The sequence below is a fragment of the Leptidea sinapis genome, chromosome 27 (assembly GCF_905404315.1).
Source record: "Leptidea sinapis chromosome 27, ilLepSina1.1, whole genome shotgun sequence".
NCBI lineage: Eukaryota > Metazoa > Arthropoda > Insecta > Lepidoptera > Pieridae > Leptidea > Leptidea sinapis.
The window spans coordinates 11,902,410-11,925,726 of NC_066291.1; the positions used below are offsets into that span (position 1 = coordinate 11,902,410).

Genomic DNA, 23,317 nt, shown 5'->3' on the forward strand with positions numbered 1-23,317 from the left:
CGATTTGGGGAAATGTCTATTCACTTGCAACATTATTTGGCTGTGTGTGTGCGTGTTGGCGAATGTAAGTACGTGACGCTCACGCACTTGTATGTCTCAAACTGGGTTGGAAAAAAAAATTGTAAACAAAAAAACAGCCGCCTTCAAAAACACTATTCCAAAACAATAGATATAATGTGCACAAAAAGTATAAAAATAATTGCGTATTTTTATACAATCTAATTAATTAATCTAATTCTAGTTACGATTATTGTTTTTTTGGAATCGGTGTCCTTCCGCCGCAACCCGCTATCGCCTCTCGCCTCCTCACGACTCAAGCACATCTCACTTATAACTGTGTATGTAATAACAAACCTACCTTGGAATGCATGCATTTGATAGCAAATAGACGTGTGTATAGCAAATTTAAAAGAATTATCAAAATCGGTTCACCCAGTCGAAAGTTTAGAGGTAATTAACAAAAAAAACATACCGAGGAAAAACCTCCTCCTTTTTTGAAGTCGGTTAAAAAGTAAGAAGTGACATTATACTACGAAGTAACAGGAATATTAAAGTATTAGCATAATATATCATGCAAGAAATGTGACTGTATGTTACTTTGAAACAAGTGTAACTGTAACTAAATTAAAACAAAGCTTTAACTTACTACACATTTTGAATGTTATTATTATCACGCCACTACTTAGTAAGTAGGTATTTCCAATTCTAAAACAGTAAATTGACATCAGGCAGTGTCATTATAATATTTGAATTGTCAGAAAAAGAGAAATCGTCATCAGACTTGTTCCAAAGAATACAAGATACGTTGAAAACAGATTTAAAAATCACTCTGGAAGCGACCGATGTCTCAAAAGTTCATCGTATTGATCTCTTAAACAAAAAAAGTTAAGCAAGACCCGTTCTGCTTGCGTTTAAAAATAGCTGGAAAAGAAGCGAGATACTGAAAGCTAAAAAAGGCTTAAGCAATATCCACGTTGCAGAAGATTTTCCTAATGAAGTATTAGAAAGAAGAAAAGAATTGAAACCGAAACTCTTGGAAGAGCTTGCGAGCTTTCGAAAAGGAAAGATGGTATCGAAAAAAGGAAAAGAGACCAATCAACTTTAGAATGAATCAACCAGACTAAGCCCAAAAAGCCCACAAACCTCCTTTATCAAAAGAAAGCAGGAAAAACGCATACGATATGATAAGACCTAAATCAACCTACAAATCAATACTTCTAATTCATGTGAAACTAAGCAGAAATTAAACACTACCAACCGTAGACAGGATAATCTCAACCCGGCTGGTTACCGTGGGATTTTAAGTGACCAAAACCATCCATCACATAGATATACCATAAAACACCAAAATTCAATAAAAAATTGCACGTATAATGTAGTCACTAGCTTGAAAACCACGCTTTCTTAAACTGATCCACGCACTAGAAAATGTGAATCATGATATTGTAGGCCTTGCTGAAGTCAGAAGAATGGGATGCGAGATTGAAGAACACACAAATCATATCTTCTGTTTTAAAGGCGAATCAAACGGTCTTCATGGAATGGGCTTCTTAATAAAGAAAAATGTAAAACACAATATTACCTTTAACGGTATATCCGAAAGAGTAGCCTTACTTCAAATAAGACTCGAGAGCAAAGTATCGCTAATACAAGTTTATGCACCTACTGCAAAGGCAAGGAACGACGATATCAGCAAATTCTATAAAGATCTAGAAAAAGCCCACGATCTATTAGACGAAAATCTGCTAGTTATGGGAGATTTTAATGCGAAGATTGGACACGCTCAGAATCACGCCCGCTTATAATGGGACAACACGGTTATGGCACCAGTAATGAAAGAGGAGAAAGACTTTTACAATATCCCTATGAGTATATACTATCAATAATGAACACATACTGTAAAAGAAAGCCTAGCCGTGCATGGACCTGGATCTAGGCTATGGAGTCAACTTCATTTTTTATCTTGGAGACAAGACAATGAAGTAGACTTCATACTGAGCAACAAACCAAAACATATTTATAACATAGCAATACTGCATAAAGTTAACTTCCCATCTGATCATAGACTTGTGCAAGCTTCGGTCTCTAAAAACACCAAATTCGAACAGAAAACACTTTAAAGAATTCATAAATCCACTAAAAACTGAAAGAGAAACAGAAAGCTACAGAAGAATACTTGAAGAAAATTTATCGAAACAAAATAAAATATTTCAAAAAATAAGGATGTTCAGAACTACTCGTACTATAGTAAATTGCAAGAAGCAATCATATCTAGTCTTAAAATTACAAAGGAAAAAACCACCAAAGAACATAAAATATTCAAAAATACTACCTTAGAACTAATAAAGAAAAGAACGGAACTAAGGACAGCTAAGAACAAAACACAAGAAGAATAAAAATTAAAGCTTTGATAGTCTTCTCTGATTGCTTGACGGCTTGGATTGACGGATAACCATAGATAAAAGTTTGTTGTATTATAGAATTGCTAAACGAGCCAGCAAACAATTAAACACACATAAAAGTTGGATTCAAAATCTCAAACAGAATCAAAAAGAAATTCAAACAAGTCAAGACATAATAAATTGCGCAACGTCTTACTACTTTATAAAAAACCAGCACATTCTTATATCATCTGAAATGAAACTACAAATGAGAGTAAGAACGAAAATAGAATTTTAACTTTAACTGAAGAAATAACAGAAAAAGAAATATTAAAACATATTAAAAAAATAAAATTATAAAAGAGCTCTGGCCCAGATAGTATCAGTAATGAAGCCCTGAAGATAGGAGCTCCATTGCTTATCACTTTTCTAACGAGGTTATTTAATATGGTGGTAGAATCGAGAACTGTTCCACATCAATGGTGTAAGTCAGAAAATATACTGCTCTATAAGGATATCCAAGAGGCATTGGCAATTATAGGCCAATTAGTCTACTATCCAGTATATGTAAGCTTTTCTCATCGTTGCGTTTGGGCAACTAACAGAAAAACTAGACAGAATGCAACCAGTAGAACAAGCCGGTTTCCATTCCAGTTTCTCCACGATCATATTCAAACCATAGAACATTACTTTAAAACATTTGACGGCTCTATATGGGAGGCATTGACATCATGCAATATAGACTACTGCTATATACAAGTGGTTAAAAATATTTACTAACAAAGTACGAGCACAATACGCCTCGAAACTAGAAATAATAAAAAATAAAAAAACTACCTTAAAAAACCTACCTATGGATAAGTTTTAAGTTAAACTATTCAAAAGAATATGACGTATTTAAACCATAATATGCATATACTCGTATTATTTTTGTATGAGCGGCCTTAACCAACAAAATAGTACGAAGACTTATAATTATACCACTTACAGAAGGTAACGTAGTTTCAACGTCATAGTCGTATATCTCAAGCGCGTCCCTGGTGGGGCGGCCAGCTGCTTGGTCGATCGCCATTTGTTCGAGGTTGAGCGTCATTCGATGCCACAAGTTGTGTGTTTTTCCGAGGTATTTCATCATTGGGCTGATGATATAAAATATTTATTATAGATTAGTGTAGCCGTTATAAGTGATGCAGTTGCGTTATGATAAGCATTTAATTTTAATAATAACAGCTTAGATAATTTATACTTCTTGATAGATCTTGCTGCTAGACAACCGATCAAAAGAGGCCAGGTTTAATGCTTTAGTGTACGTGACAACCTACGTCTTACACTCGCGCGACTCGCGAAGACACACACCAATCTCAAATTCACTGGAACACAAAAAAATCATCAAAATCGGTCCAGCCGTTTAGGAGGTAGTTCAATTGTGAATCTAAAAACTTCTCGAATCCACCTGAAGACACACAGAAAGTTTCATTAAAATCGTTCAAGCCGTTTAGGAGTTCAGTTAGAGAGAGAGACAGACAGATAGAGACACACGCGTACGCCGCACGGCTTACAACTATAGCAAAAAGTGTCGCTACAACTTGCTCTTAATTTTTTCCATCTAGCCCCCTTTCGAAGCGCGCGATAACGAACTTCGTTCCAATAATAAGCAAAACACACTCACGGTTTAATAGAAACAGTCGGACTACAGCGGGCCAGTGCTTCTATGAAGGTGTTCAACGCACTGAGGGGCTGGTCGCGTTGAATGACGTGTACACCTGATATTATAAACGGCACCACTTCGTTCATTAAAGTCTGAAACAATATAATACTAATTATAAAGAAGTTTACAGTGAGTTTGTTTAATGAATAAATAGATAGCGCCATCTGTTATTGTGGAATAAATTACTGTATATTTCATCTTGAATTCTAATTATTTTGTAACAATCTCCCGCGTAAGATCAAACGATAATTACATGATTTATCTTGACTATTTTCATAGTTCTCTTCACATTTAACGACCCATACAGCCCAGAGGTTAGTGACTCTGCCTACTGAGCTAGAGGTCCCGTGTTACGAGAGCTGCACTAAAAGTATCGGGAATTGAATATTTCCACTGTTCCTGTCATATTAAAATCTTTTTAATTGAAAACTCCATGGTTTTAAAAATCAAATACCATTTATTTATTTAAAAAAAAGATTCTCGGTCATATCACAAGGTCTTTTCAAACTTGTTTAGTCGTTGAGAAAATGGAATTGACTCGAGAAAATTCTAGAGCGATGATTTATTATGATTTTCAAAGTGGTTTAACACAAAAACAGAGTGTTGACCGGATGATTTCTGCATTTGGTGATGAAGCCCCATCCAAAACCACAATTTATCGCTGGTTTGTCGTTAACGTGGACGTGTCAAGCTCAGTGATGATTCCCGTCAAGGTTGTCCAAAAGCTGCAGTCACCGAAGAAAACGTTGATGCTGTGCGTAAGCTGATTAAGGAAGATCGACATGTACCGCGAAACAATACAAATAATCTTGCATGAACAATTAGGTGTAAAAAAGGTGTTTTCCCGATGGATACCGCATTTGTTCTGTGTAGAGCAGAAAGCGGCTCGCGTTACTTGGTGCGTCAGAACTCTCGAAAGATTCCACGAAGGATCCTGAAATACTGTGTACAACATCGTACCAGGTGACGAATCCTGGATATACGCGTACGAACCCAAAACAAAAAACCAGTCACGAGTTTGGGTGTTCGAAAATGAGTTAAAGCCAACAAAAATTGTTCGTTTACGGAGTGTTGCAAAAAAATGGTGACCACGTTTGTCTCCAAAACCGGCCATGTTGCGACTATTCCTCTTGAGGGACAAAGAACAGTTAATGCAGAATGGTATGCTAGCATTTGTTTGCCACAGGTCATTTCTGAACTCCGTAAAGAGAACTGCGACCGCCATCACGACAATGCGAGTTCTCACACCGCGCACAGAACAAAAGAGTTTTTAGAGCAAGAAAACATAGAATTATTAGACCATCCGCCGTACAGCCCCGACCTAAGCCCTAATGATTTCTATATTTTCCCTAAAATAAAGAATAAATTGCGTGGTCAGAGATTTTCAGCACCTGAAGTAGCTGCGGACGCCTACAAAATGGCCATTTTGGAGACCCCAACTTCCGAATGGAATGGTTGCTTCAATGATTGGTTCCATCGTATGGAAAAATGTGTCATAATTCGCGGAGAATACTTCGAAAAGCAATAAATACATTTTGAAATAGTCATGTTGTGTCACTTCCTTGATTCCCGAAATTTTCAGTGCCGCCCTCGTATAAGAACAATCATCCGCAGTCTGACAGCGGAACGGAACAAGTGTGAAGTTTGTAATCAAATCTGTGCTGAATAAATGTATTACATTACTGCTTATTGAGCAAGAATATTTTAAAATAACTGGAGTTAATTCGGAAATGTATAGATATAGAAGTAAAAGCCTATTACGGTCAGCCGAGTAGTAGTCATTATACTCACGGGCAGCTGCCGGTCGTCGAGCGCGGCCCACAGGCGGGGCAGCAGCCGCAGCCAGGTGTGGTGCGCCAGCGCGTCGTCCAGGTGGCACACCGAGTAGTAGTCATTATACTCACGGGCAGCTGCCGGTCGTCGAGCGCGGCCCACAGGCGGGGCAGCAGCCGCAGCCAGGTGTGGTGCGCCAGCGCGTCGTCCAGGTGGCACACCGAGTAGTAGTCATTATACTCACGGGCAGCTGCCGGTCGTCGAGCGCGGCCCACAGGCGGGGCAGCAGCCGCAGCCAGGTGTGGTGCGCCAGCGCGTCGTCCAGGTGGCACACCGAGTAGTAGTCATTATACTCACGGGCAGCTGCCGGTCGTCGAGCGCGGCCCACAGGCGGGGCAGCAGCCGCAGCCAGGTGTGGTGCGCCAGCGCGTCGTCCAGGTGGCACACCGAGTAGTAGTCATTATACTCACGGGCAGCTGCCGGTCGTCGAGCGCGGCCCACAGGCGGGGCAGCAGCCGCAGCCAGGTGTGGTGCGCCAGCGCGTCGTCCAGGTGGCACGACGAGTAGTAGTCATTATACTCACGGGCAGCTGCCGGTCGTCGAGCGCGGCCCACAGGCGGGGCAGCAGCCGCAGCCAGGTGTGGTGCGCCAGCGCGTCGTCCAGGTGGCACACCGAGTAGTAGTCATTATACTCACGGGCAGCTGCCGGTCGTCGAGCGCGGCCCACAGGCGGGGCAGCAGCCGCAGCCAGGTGTGGTGCGCCAGCGCGTCGTCCAGGTGGCACACCGAGTAGTAGTCATTATACTCACGGGCAGCTGCCGGTCGTCGAGCGCGGCCCACAGGCGGGGCAGCAGCCGCAGCCAGGTGTGGTGCGCCACCGCGTCGTCCAGGTGGCACACCGAGTAGTAGTCATTATACTCACGGGCAGCTGCCGGTCGTCGAGCGCGGCCCATAGGCGGGGCAGCAGCCGCAGCCAGGTGTGGTGCGCCAGCGCGTCGTCCAGGAGGCACACCGAGTAGTAGTCATTATACTCACGGGCAGCTGCCGGTCGTCGAGCGCGGCCCACAGGCGGGGCAGCAGCCGCAGCCAGGTGTGGTGCGCCAGCGCGTCGTCCAGGTGGCACACCGAGTAGTAGTCATTATACTCACGGGCAGCTGCCGGTCGTCGAGCGCGGCCCACAGGCGGGGCAGCAGCCGCAGCCAGGTGTGGTGCGCCAGCGCGTCGTCCAGGTGGCACACCGAGTAGTAGTCATTATACTCACGGGCAGCTGCCGGTCGTCGAGCGCGGCCCACAGGCGGGGCAGCAGCCGCAGCCAGGTGTGGTGCGCCAGCGCGTCGTCCAGGTGGCACACCGAGTAGTAGTCATTATACTCACGGGCAGCTGCCGGTCGTCGAGCGCGGCCCACAGGCGGGGCAGCAGCCGCAGCCAGGTGTGGTGCGCCAGCGCGTCGTCCAGGTGGCACACCGAGTAGTAGTCATTATACTCACGGGCAGCTGCCGGTCGTCGAGCGCGGCCCACAGGCGGGGCAGCAGCCGCAGCCAGGTGTGGTGCGCCAGCGCGTCGTCCAGGTGGCACACCGAGTAGTAGTCATTATACTCACGGGCAGCTGCCGGTCGTCGAGCGCGGCCCACAGGCGGGGCAGCAGCCGCAGCCAGGTGTGGTGCGCCAGCGCGTCGTCCAGGTGGCACACCGAGTAGTAGTCATTATACTCACGGGCAGCTGCCGGTCGTCGAGCGCGGCCCACAGGCGGGGCAGCAGCCGCAGCCAGGTGTGGTGCGCCAGCGCGTCGTCCAGGTGGCACACCGAGTAGTAGTCATTATACTCACGGGCAGCTGCCGGTCGTCGAGCGCGGCCCACAGGCGGGGCAGCAGCCGCAGCCAGGTGTGGTGCGCCAGCGCGTCGTCCAGGTGGCACACCGAGTAGTAGTCATTATACTCACGGGCAGCTGCCGGTCGTCGAGCGCGGCCCACAGGCGGGGCAGCAGCCGCAGCCAGGTGTGGTGCGCCAGCGCGTCGTCCAGGTGGCACACCGAGTAGTAGTCATTATACTCACGGGCAGCTGCCGGTCGTCGAGCGCGGCCCACAGGCGGGGCAGCAGCCGCAGCCAAGTGTGGTGCGCCAGCGCGTCGTCCAGGTGGCACACCGAGTAGTAGTCATTATACTCACGGGCAGCTGCCGGTCGTCGAGCGCGGCCCACAGGCGGGGCAGCAGCCGCAGCCAAGTGTGGTGCGCCAGCGCGTCGTCCAGGTGGCACACCGAGTAGTAGTCATTATACTCACGGGCAGCTGCCGGTCGTCGAGCGCGGCCCACAGGCGGGGCAGCAGCCGCAGCCAAGTGTGGTGCGCCAGCGCGTCGTCCAGGTGGCACACCGAGTAGTAGTCATTATACTCACGGGCAGCTGCCGGTCGTCGAGCGCGGCCCACAGGCGGGGCAGCAGCCGCAGCCAAGTGTGGTGCGCCAGCGCGTCGTCCAGGTGGCACACCGAGTAGTAGTCATTATACTCACGGGCAGCTGCCGGTCGTCGAGCGCGGCCCACAGGCGGGGCAGCAGCCGCAGCCAAGTGTGGTGCGCCAGCGCGTCGTCCAGGTGGCACACCGAGTAGTAGTCATTATACTCACGGGCAGCTGCCGGTCGTCGAGCGCGGCCCACAGGCGGGGCAGCAGCCGCAGCCAAGTGTGGTGCGCCAGCGCGTCGTCCAGGTGGCACACCGAGTAGTAGTCATTATACTCACGGGCAGCTGCCGGTCGTCGAGCGCGGCCCACAGGCGGGGCAGCAGCCGCAGCCAAGTGTGGTGCGCCAGCGCGTCGTCCAGGTGGCACACCGAGTAGTAGTCATTATACTCACGGGCAGCTGCCGGTCGTCGAGCGCGGCCCACAGGCGGGGCAGCAGCCGCAGCCAAGTGTGGTGCGCCAGCGCGTCGTCCAGGTGGCACAGCTGCGCCGTGGCCGCCACCAGCTGCTCGCAGCGCACGCGGCGGGCCAGCTCCACGAACTCCGACTGCTTGGCCACTATCTGGTTCAACGACCGCTGCCTGGGAACAACGTGGACGATGTGACGTCAATCGCCCGTTTCGCTTTCGCTTGGAGGTAACAAAAAAAATTCAACAGACTTAAAATCTTTAAATCACCCCACTACTAAAATATACGTATATTTATTTCTTTTGACTTAATAGCGGTATACATCTGTAAAGGAATTGTATTCTGATATAAATAACTGTATCGTGATATATTGGTAGTGTAACTTTTTATAACTTACCTGTTGGGAGCATTTCGTGTCAAGTCATCTTTCTGGTTCGAATTGGAATCCAGGTCCATATCTAAGACGTCTTCCTTATCGGCCTCCAGTGAGTCACTAAAGCCATCCGCCGCCTCCTCCTTCACGTTACTGAGGATCGTAAACGACTTCCGCTCCTCGCTGTCGGCCGAACTTATTACGGCGCTTATATTCGGCAGAAGGTACTTTGGATTCGACAACCGGATTTGTGTGGCTAGAACAAATATATCACCGATGGTATTACAATGCAACATGAAATACGTACTTCTTCAAAGTAGTTGGTAGTTATCTCAGCTGTTAATGAACTATTGTCGAAGGCCGAGTTAACAGTAAATGGCCAATATGTTTTTTAATTATAGTTAACTTGCGTTGCGTGAAGTTATGAACTGATTTGACATCACCTTTGCGACCCACTAATGCATTAACATTATCAAATGCCGCGCCCTCGGAAACTACACCCCCTACATCCGATTAATGTTTACAGTACTTTCGTCAAAAAGATACCGCGGTTTATATATGCTGCAGGGCTTGATGAGGAGCTAGAGTATAAGCGACACACAATTTGAAAGCAGTGTTACAAGGCCAATAAGGACTAGAAGAATAGCCACTCTCCCCAAATATTAATAATATGATTTATTATGACTGATTGCACCATACTGTATTTTTCAACATTCATACCTAATCAATTGTGACAAATAACGAGGTCTGTTGAAACGTCCATTTTTAACCGACTTTAAAAGGAGGAGGGTCTCAATTCAATCGGTATTTTTTATGTATGTACACCAATTACGCTGAGATTTATTATCCCATGTACATGATTCATCTTTAGTTTAATGCGGAATGTTTGCCATTTGGTCCCCTAAAAATTTGACATTGTTTGGCCCAGTAGGTTTCATTTGAAGAACGTTTTTATGAATTTTTTTGTTTACGTGGATGAAATAATTATAGTTTGTGTTCGGCTTTTTTTGGAGTTTTCACTTAGGTTGGTTATATATTTGCTATAAAATATTAATCCGTGACCCTTTAAGTGGGTCTCAGGCTACCTGTCATTCAAAGCTAACAAACGAATTTTCACAATCTTTCAGTGTCTCACAAGAACGGGAAATACAGTGATTTAACAATAGTAAAGTACTGACTGGAGACGCAGGTGACTAACAGGAGCTCGAGGCACTGTTTGATCCAGAAGTGCTGGCCTATGTGCTCCCAGTTCTGCGAGCACACCACGTACAGCAGGCGGTCGTAGAGGCGGCGCCGCACGCTGCCGTCGAACACCTCGAAGAACTTGGCGCGGACCAGCGGCTGGGGGCAGCGCAGCCCGCTCAGGAACGCGGGCTCCAGCTTCATGGACAGCTCCGTTACTTTCAACTGCTCGTCTCTGCAGTTACATCATTTGTGTTAGTATCCCTACATTGCCCAATTTTTTTCGACGTTTTTACATCTGTCATAGTCTATCTAGACCTAGACGAATAAGTATTCTAAGCTTCTTCCATTCAACCCGTTAACAATCATCTACATATTATATCAATGACGTTCTATACACTGAGGACATATCATTCACAGTCTGATAGTGGAACGACAAAAGTGTGCTTCTTCTTAGTCGTGTGTCAACTATCACTGTCCGAATCGGGTTCTAATTTCGACGTACCAAAATAACCTGTACTGAATAAATTTACTATGCTACTTATTGGCCAAGAATATATTAAACAACTGGAGTACATCCGGTAATGTATGGTAATTTTTATTTTGTGGCATGTGCCATATTTCCAATTCCATAATTTTTACGACGATTTGGTAATATGTATATAATCTGGTCTATCTATCTAGTACAGGGTTAGGTATCTTATGTTAAAGCCTTTCAAACATTAAATTGAATCAGTAACAGGGTGTCCCACTAGTGGATTTGGAGACGCATCACCCGGTACTAAGTATTTCCGTAAAAATTGTGGTTGCAACATTGAGGCCCCCAAAAATTAAAAAAACACCCAGGCCTTATTTCAGCAAAGCTAAATATGACATCATTAGAAACGAGTTGGTTAACATTAACTGGGAGGAAACTCTCGATCCTCGTTTAACAGTCGATGAGACAGTAGACGTTTTCTATGACATACTTACATCCATCATTAATAAGAATGTTCCAATGAGTACGAAAGGTCAGAGCATTTTCCCATTTTGGTTCAGTCGATGGCTGATCCAGAGTTTGAAGGAAAAGGCAAAGTATCATCATAGATTTAAAATGTATGAAAATCCTATGGATCAGTTTACATATAGGTTACTCCGCGAGAGATGTGACAAAATCTTAACCAATGATATAAATAGGTTGAAATCAGAAGCCAAAAATTTAATCAAGAAGGATCCTAAATATTTTTGGTCTTTCGTAAAATCTCTACGATCCAATAGCAGCGATATACCAGCTGAAATGACTTACTTAGTTCAAAGCGTTCAAGGTGGCCAGCAAATTGCCAACCTTTTTTCAGAATACTTTCACTCAACCTATCAGCATGACTCAAAACCAAGAACTAAACACAACGAAACCGTCGAATGCCACACATCACTAAGTTTATGTCGTTTCACTGACTCAGATGTCATATCAGCGCTCAAAAGCCTAGATGGAAATACAGGTCCTACTAATTGGTAATAAGTCTTTACTATGTGCAACTTTCCCCTCAAGATGGAATGTTGCGGTCATCAGTCCAATTCAGAAGTAGGGAGATCCTGGAGATATTACTAACTACCGGCCAATCTCAATTTTGTCTGCTATCGGTAAGCTGTTTGAATAAATGGTTAAGAAAATTATATTTTTCCACGTTAAACGTTGCTCATACCCCAACCGCATGGATTTCTACCTGGTAGATCAACTACCTCAAATGTTGTGGATTTTGTTAGTGACATTACACAATCTTTCACAGATGGCCACGAATTGCATGCTATTTACACTGATTAATCAATGGCCTTCGATGTGGTTGACCATGAATTGCTCATAGAAAAACTTGGTCACGCAGGAATATGTGGCTCCCTACTGCGGTGGTGCGATTCCTATTTGCAGAACCGTTCCCAAATTGTAAAGATCCGTGGCTTTAAATCAATTACAAGAACCGTGCCATCAGGAGTTCCACAGGGCTCCCATTTAGGGCCCCTTTTTTTTCTTGGTCTTTGTGAACGATCTTGCCACTAAATTAAAATCCAAATTTCAAATGTTTGCTGACGACTCAAAGATTTATAGAGAAATTCGATCTACAGAAGTTAACACCTTATAACAAAGTTATCTTGATTCGATTTGCGATTGGTGTGTTAGAAATAGGATGGTCTTAAATTCTTCGAAATGTTTTTACTTAAACTTTTCTCGAAAACAAAATTCTTCACTACTTACTCACTCCATAAATGCGTGTCCACTAACAGAAGTTTGCACAATGCGAGATTTAGGCGTCATGGTTGACACAAAATTATATTTTAGAGAGCACATTGACTACATTTCCAAAAAGGTTTCTCGTCTTTCAGGTTTTGTGATAAGACAAACTATATTTTTGAAAGACCCTGATGTGTCAAAGATAGTTTTTAAGAGCTACGTGCGTAGTCTTTTAGAGTATTGCAGTCCAGTGTGGAACCCTTCTTACAAAGTTCATATTAGGCGGTTAGAACAGGTACAGTCCAAATTTTTATATCATCTAATATTCAAGTAATCTGTGTCGTCAGTTAGACTGCTACGAATCTATACTTGTGCATTTTGACATGACGCCTCTTGTACAGCGTAGGAAAGTTTCAGACCTTGTCTTTTTACACAAACTAATTCATGGCCACATAGACAGTCCTCTATTAGTAAGTAAATTAACTTTGCTGTCCCACGGCATTGCAGCCGTAATATTAATAGGAAAACGTTCAGTCCCTACTACACACACAAATTATGGTCAACATTCCAGTTTATATCGCATTTGTTCTCTGTATAATGAAGTCTGTCAGAAGGTTAGACATATTCGATCCGTTAGTCCCTAGGTTCAGAAGACTTCTGCTAGAAAAAGCAGTTTATTGGCTTGGGGACTGTAGGGTTGAATTGTGTTCATCTAGCTTAAGTTAATGTTTTAGTTTTATATAAAATCTAGAACACATGTAAAAGAATGCTGTGTTCACTTCCAGAAGGAGGCACTCGCCCCTACATGTTGACGTATTTTTCTGTTTTTATACAATACTAAGAGTGTATCCCGTTTAGTGAACCTAATAAAATAAAAAGTAACTTTTTGACAAAAAAGTGAAGATATAGTTTTCATGGAGAAGTGAGATAGGTTTGTACTGTTTTAACATAAAATTAAATTATTAATATAAAATGATGTATTTCAAATCTAGACTATACACACCTATAAACATAATTAACAAGATCCAAGAAGTGTGCATTGAGCTCCAAATCGTCGGGGAACCGTTTCTCAACGTACTGCATCAATTTCACCAGCAATATGGACTTCTCACGGAGCGAGGGCGCCACACTAGCGCTGCCGGACGCCGCTCCCGGGCTACGAGTCTTCACCCATTCTTCAACCATGCGAGTGATCGCCTTCATAACCTTGGCGTCATTCGTTTTCTCAATAAGTCCCACTAATATGGTGCCAATAAACGTTTTTCTTGTCTCTAGCGACATAACAGAGACTCTCGCCTTCAAAAGATCTAAAGCTAGTATCTGAAATCGTAAAAATAATATCGCACTGTTAAAAGCAAAATGTTTTCAATAATTAACTTGATTTTATATTAAATTTATTAATAGCCAAGCAAAGTTGACAACAAAATTTGATAATAAAAACATAATTTCAAAAATGCAAAGTATAAACACATTGAAGTTTTCAGTAAATCCATTAAATTTCACTTGTAAGATATATCGTTGTACTCACGAGCAGGTCGGCGGCGGGCGGGTCGGGCTCGGGCGCCACGTGCTCGCGCGCCAGGCGCTGCAGCACGCGCGTCAGCGGCGGCACGAGCCGGTCCACGTAGCCCGGGCTGGCGGCGCAGCAGGCCTGGAACACAACAGTCGGTGCAATACCGGTTGGCCTAGTGCACCCCGCTCGTTGTAAAACTTCATATTAGGATTCTTTCACTTTTTGTAAATAAACATTTTTGTATCAATTTAACATGTCTAAGATAAAATATTACGGCCTCATCCCAGTTATATTGGTGACACTGGCCAACTAAAATATACAAATAAGATATATATATATATGTTTTTTTAAGTGATAACCCTCACTTCTAGGATATATACACAAATACAATTTGAAAAAACAACAAAATTTTATGAACGATGCGGGACTCGAACCCCCGACCTCCGGCGATCCGTGCCGGTGCTCTAACCAACTGATCTAACCGTTCGAGTGTCTTATCGTTATAAAATCTTGTCAGCTTTGTTCAACTCTCAGGTTGTGGCCTCATCTTGTATGCTTTGTTAAGTGGGGCGTGGGTTCGAGTCCCGCAACGTTCATAAAATTTTGTTGTTTTTCAAATTTTATTTGTGTAAATTCAAAACGTCAAATAACAAACGCAACAGTCTTTGTAAAGCTCTGAGCATACATGAGGCTAAATCGATACACATTGAGAATGTTATTAAATTACCTTCAACATCATAAGCGGTCCCAACAACGCACTAGCACCGGTTCCGGGCGCCGATTTCTCGTAATTGGCTAATCCTTCAAAGCCGTACTTGCTCACAGATGCGTATAAAGTCTCGAGCTCTTCATACTGAAATAATATTTTAATAGTTATTCTCACTCTACACAGAATCTTAATTATTTAGTATTTATTACACACATAATTTATACTACATATATTATTACATTCTAACAACGAAAGCAGAAGACATGGTATAGAATAGCTAAATTTAGAAAAGAGTGGAAGAAGTTGGTAAAGGTCTTTGTCAATAGACAAACAAATACTGATTAATATAGTTAAGATTGTATGTAAATATAGTTGTAAGTTCTTCTATCTAAATAAAGGTTTGAATTAAGGATTAAAGAACGAAATTGCCGATTTGTACTGACGAATTGAAATTCTTTTTTTTTATTTAACATAATTACTACAATAAGCCTATTGCGGTAGATGGCAAATCGCTTGAATTGAAAACAGAAGTGAAATATCTAGGCATTGCATGGCATGCATTTTAGCTGATATCTGGAAGAAAGCCTTTATCACACCAATTCATAAAAGTGGCCCTAAAAACCGAGTGGAAAATCATAGACCAATTTCTAAACTATGTGTTTTTGCCAAAGTTCTAGAAAAAATAGTGCACAAGCAAGTTCAATTTGGCCTAAAACACATATTTAGTGAAAATCAACATGGCTTTCTTCATCACATCGAATTTGCTTCTTTGCACTGAAATTCTGTCAAAGTATATGTCGGAGCCTTCCCAAGTAGATGTCATATACACTGACTTTAAGAAAGCATTTGATAGAATTGACCATTCTATTCTTCTTGACAAATTACTATAAATAGAGATTCGAGGCAACTTATATCGATGGTTTTCAGCTTATATCGCCAATAGATGTCAAGTTGTTGTTCTAAATGGCTTTAAACCTGCTACTATGTGTATTCCTTCAGGAGTCCCACAAGGATCCATTCTGGGCCCCCTCTTAATTAATATTTTCGTAAATGACATATCCTCTAATTTTAAACATTCTAAAATAATACTATACGCCGACGATATGAAAATACTTTGCCCGGTTAATTGTGTTAGAGACGCTGAACTTTTACAAACTGATCCAGATAAATTTGTTAGTTATTCTGCAGAACACAAATTAGATCTCAATATTTCAAAATGCTTTATTTGCACATATACTAGAAAACAGAATGTCATAAATGAAAATTACTCAATATCTGGATCATCAATAACAAGAGTATCATCCATTAAAGATCTTGGAGTTATCTTTGATTCAAAGCTTCTATTTGATCTACACATAAACAATATAATTATGAAGGCTAATAAGACATTAGGGTTTATCATAAGGATGTGTTCTGAACTAACATAAATTAAACTAATGAAAATATTATACTGTGCTTACGTTCGTAGCCATCTAGAATACGCATCTCAAGTATGGAATCCAGTTTATAATGCGTACATTAACCGCATTGAAGCAATACAGAAAAGATTCATACGTTACTTACAATTCCGTACAAACTATTACCATAATTACATGTCACGCTGTAAAAAACTTCATTTTTTGCCTCTTCAAGAAAGGCGACGTCTTGCAGACATTACTTATATACTAAATATAGCAAAAGTTAACTGTGCAGAACTGCTAGAGCAGATTGGCTTACGAACCACTGTCAGCTCCCAAAGGCGAGGCAACATACTTGAAATACAATCAGCAAAATGTAATTATAGACAGAACAGTCTTCTTATAAGAGCATGCAAACTTTATAATGAAGTTAATAGTGAATCCGACCTTGACTTATTCAAGACGACACCATTTCAATTTGGACGTCAAGTAAATAAAAACTTTTAATTTATATCAAGTAAAAGTAGGTTAAGTATATAATATTATATTAAATGTAGGTAAACGACTATACACAATAAATAGTTATTATTTGTGAAAACTTGTAAATAGCTTTCTGTTTAATAATAGATTAATTTTTAATATGTAACTAGCTGTAAGTTGTCTAAAGTTGTAAAATAAAATAAAAATAACCCTTAATAGCGAACTCAATTTTCAGACATACGTGCAGGAGGTGTCAGCTAAAGCCACCTGGGCACTCATGATCTGCAGGCGTTTTACGCTGGAAGGAACTGGGGGCTTTCCCCCAATATCCTTCGTGAATTGTATCTTATGGTGGCTAAGCCCATTATCACATACGGTTGTGTGGTGTGGGCAAATAAGACATCTAACGTAGCGGTGAAACTATGCCTTACAAAACTGCAAAGGCTAGCATGTATGTTGCAGGTGTCCAACATATCATTGATATGCAGAAGAAACAGTGTGGGAGATAGCACACAGCCTTGGGGCACTCCAGCGTTCACGGGCTTGGAATTCGAGCAATAACCGTCGATAACGACCTGTATGCTGCCCCCAGTGAGAAAACTGGAGGTCCACTTGCATAAGCTCTCGGGAAGCCCAAATGATGGAAGTTTTGCGAGAAGCGCCATGTGCCGTACACGATCAAAGGCCTTCGCTATATCCAGGCTAACTGCCAGGCCTTCCCCCTTGCATTCGATAGCCGCCCCCCATCTATATGTTAGGTATACCAGAAGATCACCTGCCGATCGACCATGGCGAAAGCCGTTCTGTCGGTCGTTGATCCACTGGTGACCCTCTAGGTATACCAAGAGCTGGCGGTTAATTATGCTCTCCATGATTTTGGAGAGCAGGGAGGCACTAGCTATAGGCCTGTAGTTTGCCGGATCCGAACTGTCTCCTTTTTTTTGGATCGGGTGGACAAGGGCTGACTTCCATGAGTCAGGGACTACGCCTTTTGTATACGAGTGCCGAAATAAACGCGTTAGCACTGGCGGCAACTCAGGGGCACACGTTCTAAGCACGATTGTAGAATTGCCCTCCGGCCCGCCCTAACAGTTTTTCTGTCTGAACTGTACTTCAGGCATAGAGCTCTGACACCGCGGGATGGTGGGCGGTGTTTTTTCGTTGTCGTCAAGAGACGAGTTAGAGTCAAAGAGACCGTACAGGAGATCGGCTTTCTCTTTTGCCGTATGGGCCAGGGTGTCATTCCTCATGTCCAACGGCGGCAGGGACGGCTTGTTGAACCAAAAGCAGCTTTCGACAACGACCAAAACTTGTGTGTTCCGGTCGGGTAACTGGAAAGCTGCTCGCCGATTTTGACGAGGTGCTTCGATTTCGCACGGGCGATTTGCTGCTTTAAAAAATCTGGAGGCACGGTTATATTTCCTCTTTAGAACTTTGCAGTTCGGATACCTTGAGCCCAGCGCCGCAACCCAAGTTTGATACGCCTGTATTTTGCAGTCAGATGCTGCTTTAACTGACGCATCGAACCAGGGCTGTGATCTGCCACCAATCGGTACTACAGAGCTTGCAGCAGAAGATCTAATAAGGACGCCATGTGGCTATCCACATCCGGGAGCCGCGTTGGCGACTCAACCAATTGGGACTCAAAATTATGCACAGATCGCCCTGCGTCGTCTGTGGTACGTGATCCAAGCCATTCGGCATTGAGCCCGTTGATCGTATCTATGCATGTGTCTACAGGTACCATAGTGGTAACGCAGAAACGGATCCAATCATGGGCTGCGTTTAAGGGGCAATTGACGACGTGCTTGCACAGATCCCCTTCGCTGAAATCGTAGTCTTGGGTGCGTGAGGCACACCACGCGCGTTTGGCGGACGCCACGCAGGCGGCCAGTCCGCGCTGCAGCGGCTGGAGCGCGGGCTGGCAGCCGGGCTCGTACCTTGGAGGCCTGCGCGGCGGCGGACGGCTCCGGCGGGAACAGCGCCGTGAGCTTGGCGAGCAGGTTGTGCGTGAGGCGCACCACACGCGGGTTGGCGGACGCCACGCAGCGGCCAGCCCGCGCTGCAGCGGCTGGAGCGCGGGCTGGCAGCCGGGCTCGTACCTTGGAGGCCTGCGCGGCGGCGGACGGCTCCGGCGGGAACAGCGCCGTGAGCTTGGCGAGCAGGTTGTGCGTGAGGCGCACCACACGCGGGTTGGCGGACGCCACGCAGGCGGCCAGCCCGCGCTGCAGCGGCTGGAGCGCGCTCAGCAGCTGCTCGCGCCGCACCGCGCCCGCCACGAACACCAGCAGCTCCAGAGCCGTGCACGCGTTGGCTGAGGCGCCGGCGTTGCCCTCCGCGGACGAGAATACCTGTTGGCAGGTTTCATACGTCACTCTGTTTGGTCTTGCGGTCATGAGAATAATCATCGTTATTCTATGATAAGCAATGTTAACAATTAAAATAATAGTAAGAAAAAAGTAAAGTCGCTTTACACATCAATTAAATTCCAAAAAGCTTAAAGGACCACGACTCTTTAACAAAATTTGGAATTTAAATTAAAACGATACCTTATCCAGCCACGCGAGCTTAGGTTCGCACTGATGCGACCACACGTCGGGCTTGAGCGCGGCCTTGAGTAGCAGCACGCAGCGCCGGGACAGCTGCTCGGCGGGCGAGCCCACCGCCGAGCCCGCGCTCGCCGCTCCGCTCGCCGCACCGCTCGCCGAGCCGCTCGCCCCCGCCGCCTCGCTCACCTGCGACGGGGACGTCAACTGTGCAACTTTTAATATTAGCGCGTATCTAACTCCTTTCGAACTGTGCTCTTAATACATAAATTTTGAATAGACATGCTTTAACTACTTCACATTTGGAGTGTTTTATTTAACTTTATATTAAAAAATAAATAAAAAAAGACTGAAAGGATTGTTGTAAAATATAAAAAGCAATAATCCGTTACGTTTTTGTTATGTCTTATACATTCTGTTAATTGCACCTTGTTATACCACACGGTTGCAGTTTATCACCCATAATAATGAGCTGGACAATATGGTTATCATGGGGCGGGTTACCTGGCAGGCTAGACGCAGCAGCAGGTTGACGACCACGTCCACATGGTGCCGGTCCAGCGGTTTGGCAGCGTCGGGCTCCAGCCTCGCGGTGGATGTCTGCGGACTTGCCCACCCCGTGTTCAGGGCTTTGCGGGACTCGTTGCTGTTGTCGTCCGAAGACACGCGCTTTAACGCACCACTCGGTGATGTAGCCACCTGGTGAATGATTATATGAGTCCATTACACTAAGAATATACATTCTAGGTTGCAGAAATTTTTCATCGCCTATAGATCAACCTACCGCCAACCAACACAAAAACAGGTTAGTTGTAATTTAGTTAAATTTTATATAACATTTGAACAATGTACAGCACTCAGGTCACGCTAAATATATCTTTTTTAATACAGTTGCTCAAAAAGGGGCGTATTGCAGGGACGTATAGCGTTCGGAATGTGGGCTATTACACACTCGAGCTTTTTCTTTACCTTTTCCGAACTCGTGCGTTCTCTTTCCCAACTGTCAAAATAATGTCATATGTAAATATGCAACCTAAAACGTCCCCAGTTAGTTTAAACATTTGTACCAATTTCAATGTATATGTGAATTATAACTTTTATAAGAAATAAATGATAAGTTAGTTGAGTTTATTGTGTTTTTATTATTCTATTAAATTGCTTCATTTTTTCGCAACTGTTTGTAAAGAAAGTGCTTGACACTTCATTTAAGTATGTTTAAATTTGCCGCGTTATAACTTTGATGTGTATAAGTTATCTGTGACTTGTGAGTGAAACTACCAAGAGTTTCTATGGAGCTGTCTGTCAGATTGATGTATTGATACAGCATGCGAATTAGGTTATGAAAATTATATTGTAATTTGAATATTTAAATAATAGTGATTAAGAACTGGTGAAACAATAGCATTAAATGTTGTTTCTCTTTTCAGGTGAGTTTGTTATTAATTAAGGTTAAAGAATGTATTAGTGTTAAAACTAGTTTTTGTAACTAAATAAAATGTTCTCTGGCAATAATCATGGAAAGTTTCGCTGAAATGAAAGAAATTGAACATCAAGTATCAAAATTATTACAAAATAATTTGATTGAGGAGTCATATAGCCGCCCTTTTGCCGCTCCTGTAACACTAGCATTTATAAAAGAAGAAGGAAGGAGATCAAGGCTTTGTATAGTTTTTCGCGAATTAAATAAAATTGTAGTCCCAGAAGCGCAACCATTTCCGCAAATAGAAGATCTAATGGTTAAAACAAGGAAATGTTAATTTTTTCTACATTCGATGTAAACTCAGCATTTTGGTCCATACCTCTTAAAATTGAAGATAGACACAAAACTGCATTTGTTACTCAAGAGGCACACTTTCAATGGACTTGTTTACCTTTTGGTTTAAAAACTTCTCTCGCTATCTTTCAAAGAATACTAAGTAGCATTATACGAAAACATAAACTGACAAATTTTACAGTCAATTGACATTTTAGTATTTTCGGAAACATTAGAAAAACACATTGAGCACTTATCTTTGTTGTTGGAAGCAATTTTAAAAGAAGGTTTTAAATTAAAATTCACAAAATGTAAGTTTGCACAAGACTGTAAAATATTTAGGGCATATAATAAGAAACCATATGGTCACTCCATTAAAAGATAATTTGATAGCCATAAAAGAATTCCCAATTCCAAAAACACAAAAATATGTCCGACAATTTTTAGGAAAAATTAATTGCTATGGAAAGCATGTGCCAAATATATCAATTATACTGGATCCTTTACATAATTTACTAAGAAAAGGAGAGAAATTCATTTGGTCAGATAAATGTCAAGAATCTTTTGATACTATAAAGAAACTATTTTATTCAAAACCTATTCTAGCTACCTTTGATCCAGACTTGCCAATACATATATATACAGATGCTAGCATACAAGGTATAGGTGCAATTTTAAAACAAATTCAACCGAGCGGTGACGAAAAGCCTTGCGCATATTTTTCCAAAAAGTTAAACGAGTCCCAAAAAAAGCAAAAAAGCCATATATATTGAGTGTTTGGCAATAAAAGAGGCGGTAAAATACTGGCAACACTGGCTTAGAAGACATACGAAATGATCAAGATAAAAATGAAGATATAAAACAAAATATAAATAAATTTATTCTTAAACATAATATATTTTTGACGGCGCAACTGTAGCGCCTTAGTTCTTCGATAGAAAGAGAAACCTTGATGGGCAAGAGCGAGAGGTACCTGTCACTGACGTCTGGTAGCGTAACTGTGGCGCCTTAATCTTTCAAGAAAAACAGTTTGACGTGCGGTATTGAGTGGTACCTGTCGCTCTGACGGAACGTCGTAGGTTCGTTGGGCGGCCATGTTGCCCGTCACCTTGTGAACGAGCAGCGGCCCGACCGGACGTTAACGACGGATCGTCTAGCCATATTTTGTTATCCGATTTAATCCGCTCGAAATACGATTGTAAAGTGATTTGAATTATGGAAGACCAATTATGATTTGATTGTACGTAACTTTGACTGACGTTTATTTCTTAAATAACCTCGCCCGATTACCCACGTAGAATGGATAATTCTGATAAGGGCGCAGAGTAGCCGTTATATTATAAAATGATAGGAAATAATGAAAATATTGTACTAACTCAGGCGTTTAGTAAATATATTATAAAACATGTACATAACTGCTACTGTCACATAGGAAGACAACAACTGGAAAACAAGATTAAACCCTTTTATCAAGCTAAAAAATTATTAAATAATATGAAAAAAATTGTGATAACTGTGATATCTGTATAAAATATAAATCTAGACGAAAATAAAAGTTTGGACTAATGTCTCACTTATATCCCGCTACCTATCCGTGTGAAATAGTGTCTATAGATACTATAGGTGGATTTGGTGGCACTCGGTCAACCAAAACATATTTACATCTTCCAGTAGATCACTTCACTCGTTACGCCTATATTTTGGCATCCAAAAACGCAGGTTGCGAATGATTTTATATAACTTAACAACACAAGATTATAAAATTGACTTGATTCTATCAGATCATTATCCAGGCATAAATTCGAAGGATTTCAAAAAAAATTTAGAAAAAGAAGATATACCTATAGTTTTCACTGCAGTAAATGTGCCATTTTCGAATGAATTGAACGAAAGGTTAAACCAAACTTTGGTTAATAAAATTGGTTGCAAGATTAATGAAAGGCGGGACAAAATTGCTTGGACAACTATTGGTCACGAATGTACACAAAAATATAACGAAATTGAATATAGTAGTGTAACAGGGATCTCTCCAATATATTTATTGGAGGGAAAAAATGTTGACATTCTACCAGATGAACTGAAACAAAATATATCATATAATAATTTATTGCGAGACCGAAAAATTGCCTCAGAAAATAATCTAAAATCCCACAATTATAATAAACAAAGATTTGATAAAAACAGAAAACATTATGAACTAAAAGTCGGAGACTGTATATGTTGAAAACGGAAACCGGTTAAACCGAAAAAAACTAGATGAATTGGAAATGGGACCATATCAAATTGTAGACAAAATATCAAATTCAATTTACAAAGTAAACACGGGTCACAAAAAGTCAGAGTCGAATATGTTTCATATTACAAAACTTATTACAGTAGTAGAGTAATACAGTAAAACTTTGTAGTATCAAAAAAAAAGGGGGGGGGGGGGGGGGGGGGGAG

At 42.6% G+C, this 23,317-nt stretch overlaps 1 protein-coding gene across 1 annotated transcript in view; it reads right to left on the reverse strand.

The window, feature by feature from the left end:
• Positions 1-23,317, reverse strand: part of LOC126972621 (transcription-associated protein 1) — a 111,001-nt gene that overhangs the window by 48,262 nt on the left and 39,422 nt on the right. The window contains exons 23-33 of the mRNA XM_050819466.1: positions 19,627-19,821; positions 19,126-19,311; positions 18,679-18,927; positions 14,718-14,843; positions 14,006-14,128; positions 13,481-13,797; positions 10,271-10,509; positions 9,117-9,348; positions 8,706-8,892; positions 4,051-4,181; positions 3,370-3,520 (exon numbers count right to left, since the gene is read on the reverse strand). Of these exons, the coding sequence (XP_050675423.1) occupies positions 3,370-3,520; positions 4,051-4,181; positions 8,706-8,892; positions 9,117-9,348; positions 10,271-10,509; positions 13,481-13,797; positions 14,006-14,128; positions 14,718-14,843; positions 18,679-18,927; positions 19,126-19,311; positions 19,627-19,821 (2,136 nt within the window). The remainder of the gene's footprint in view (positions 1-3,369; positions 3,521-4,050; positions 4,182-8,705; positions 8,893-9,116; positions 9,349-10,270; positions 10,510-13,480; positions 13,798-14,005; positions 14,129-14,717; positions 14,844-18,678; positions 18,928-19,125; positions 19,312-19,626; positions 19,822-23,317) is intronic.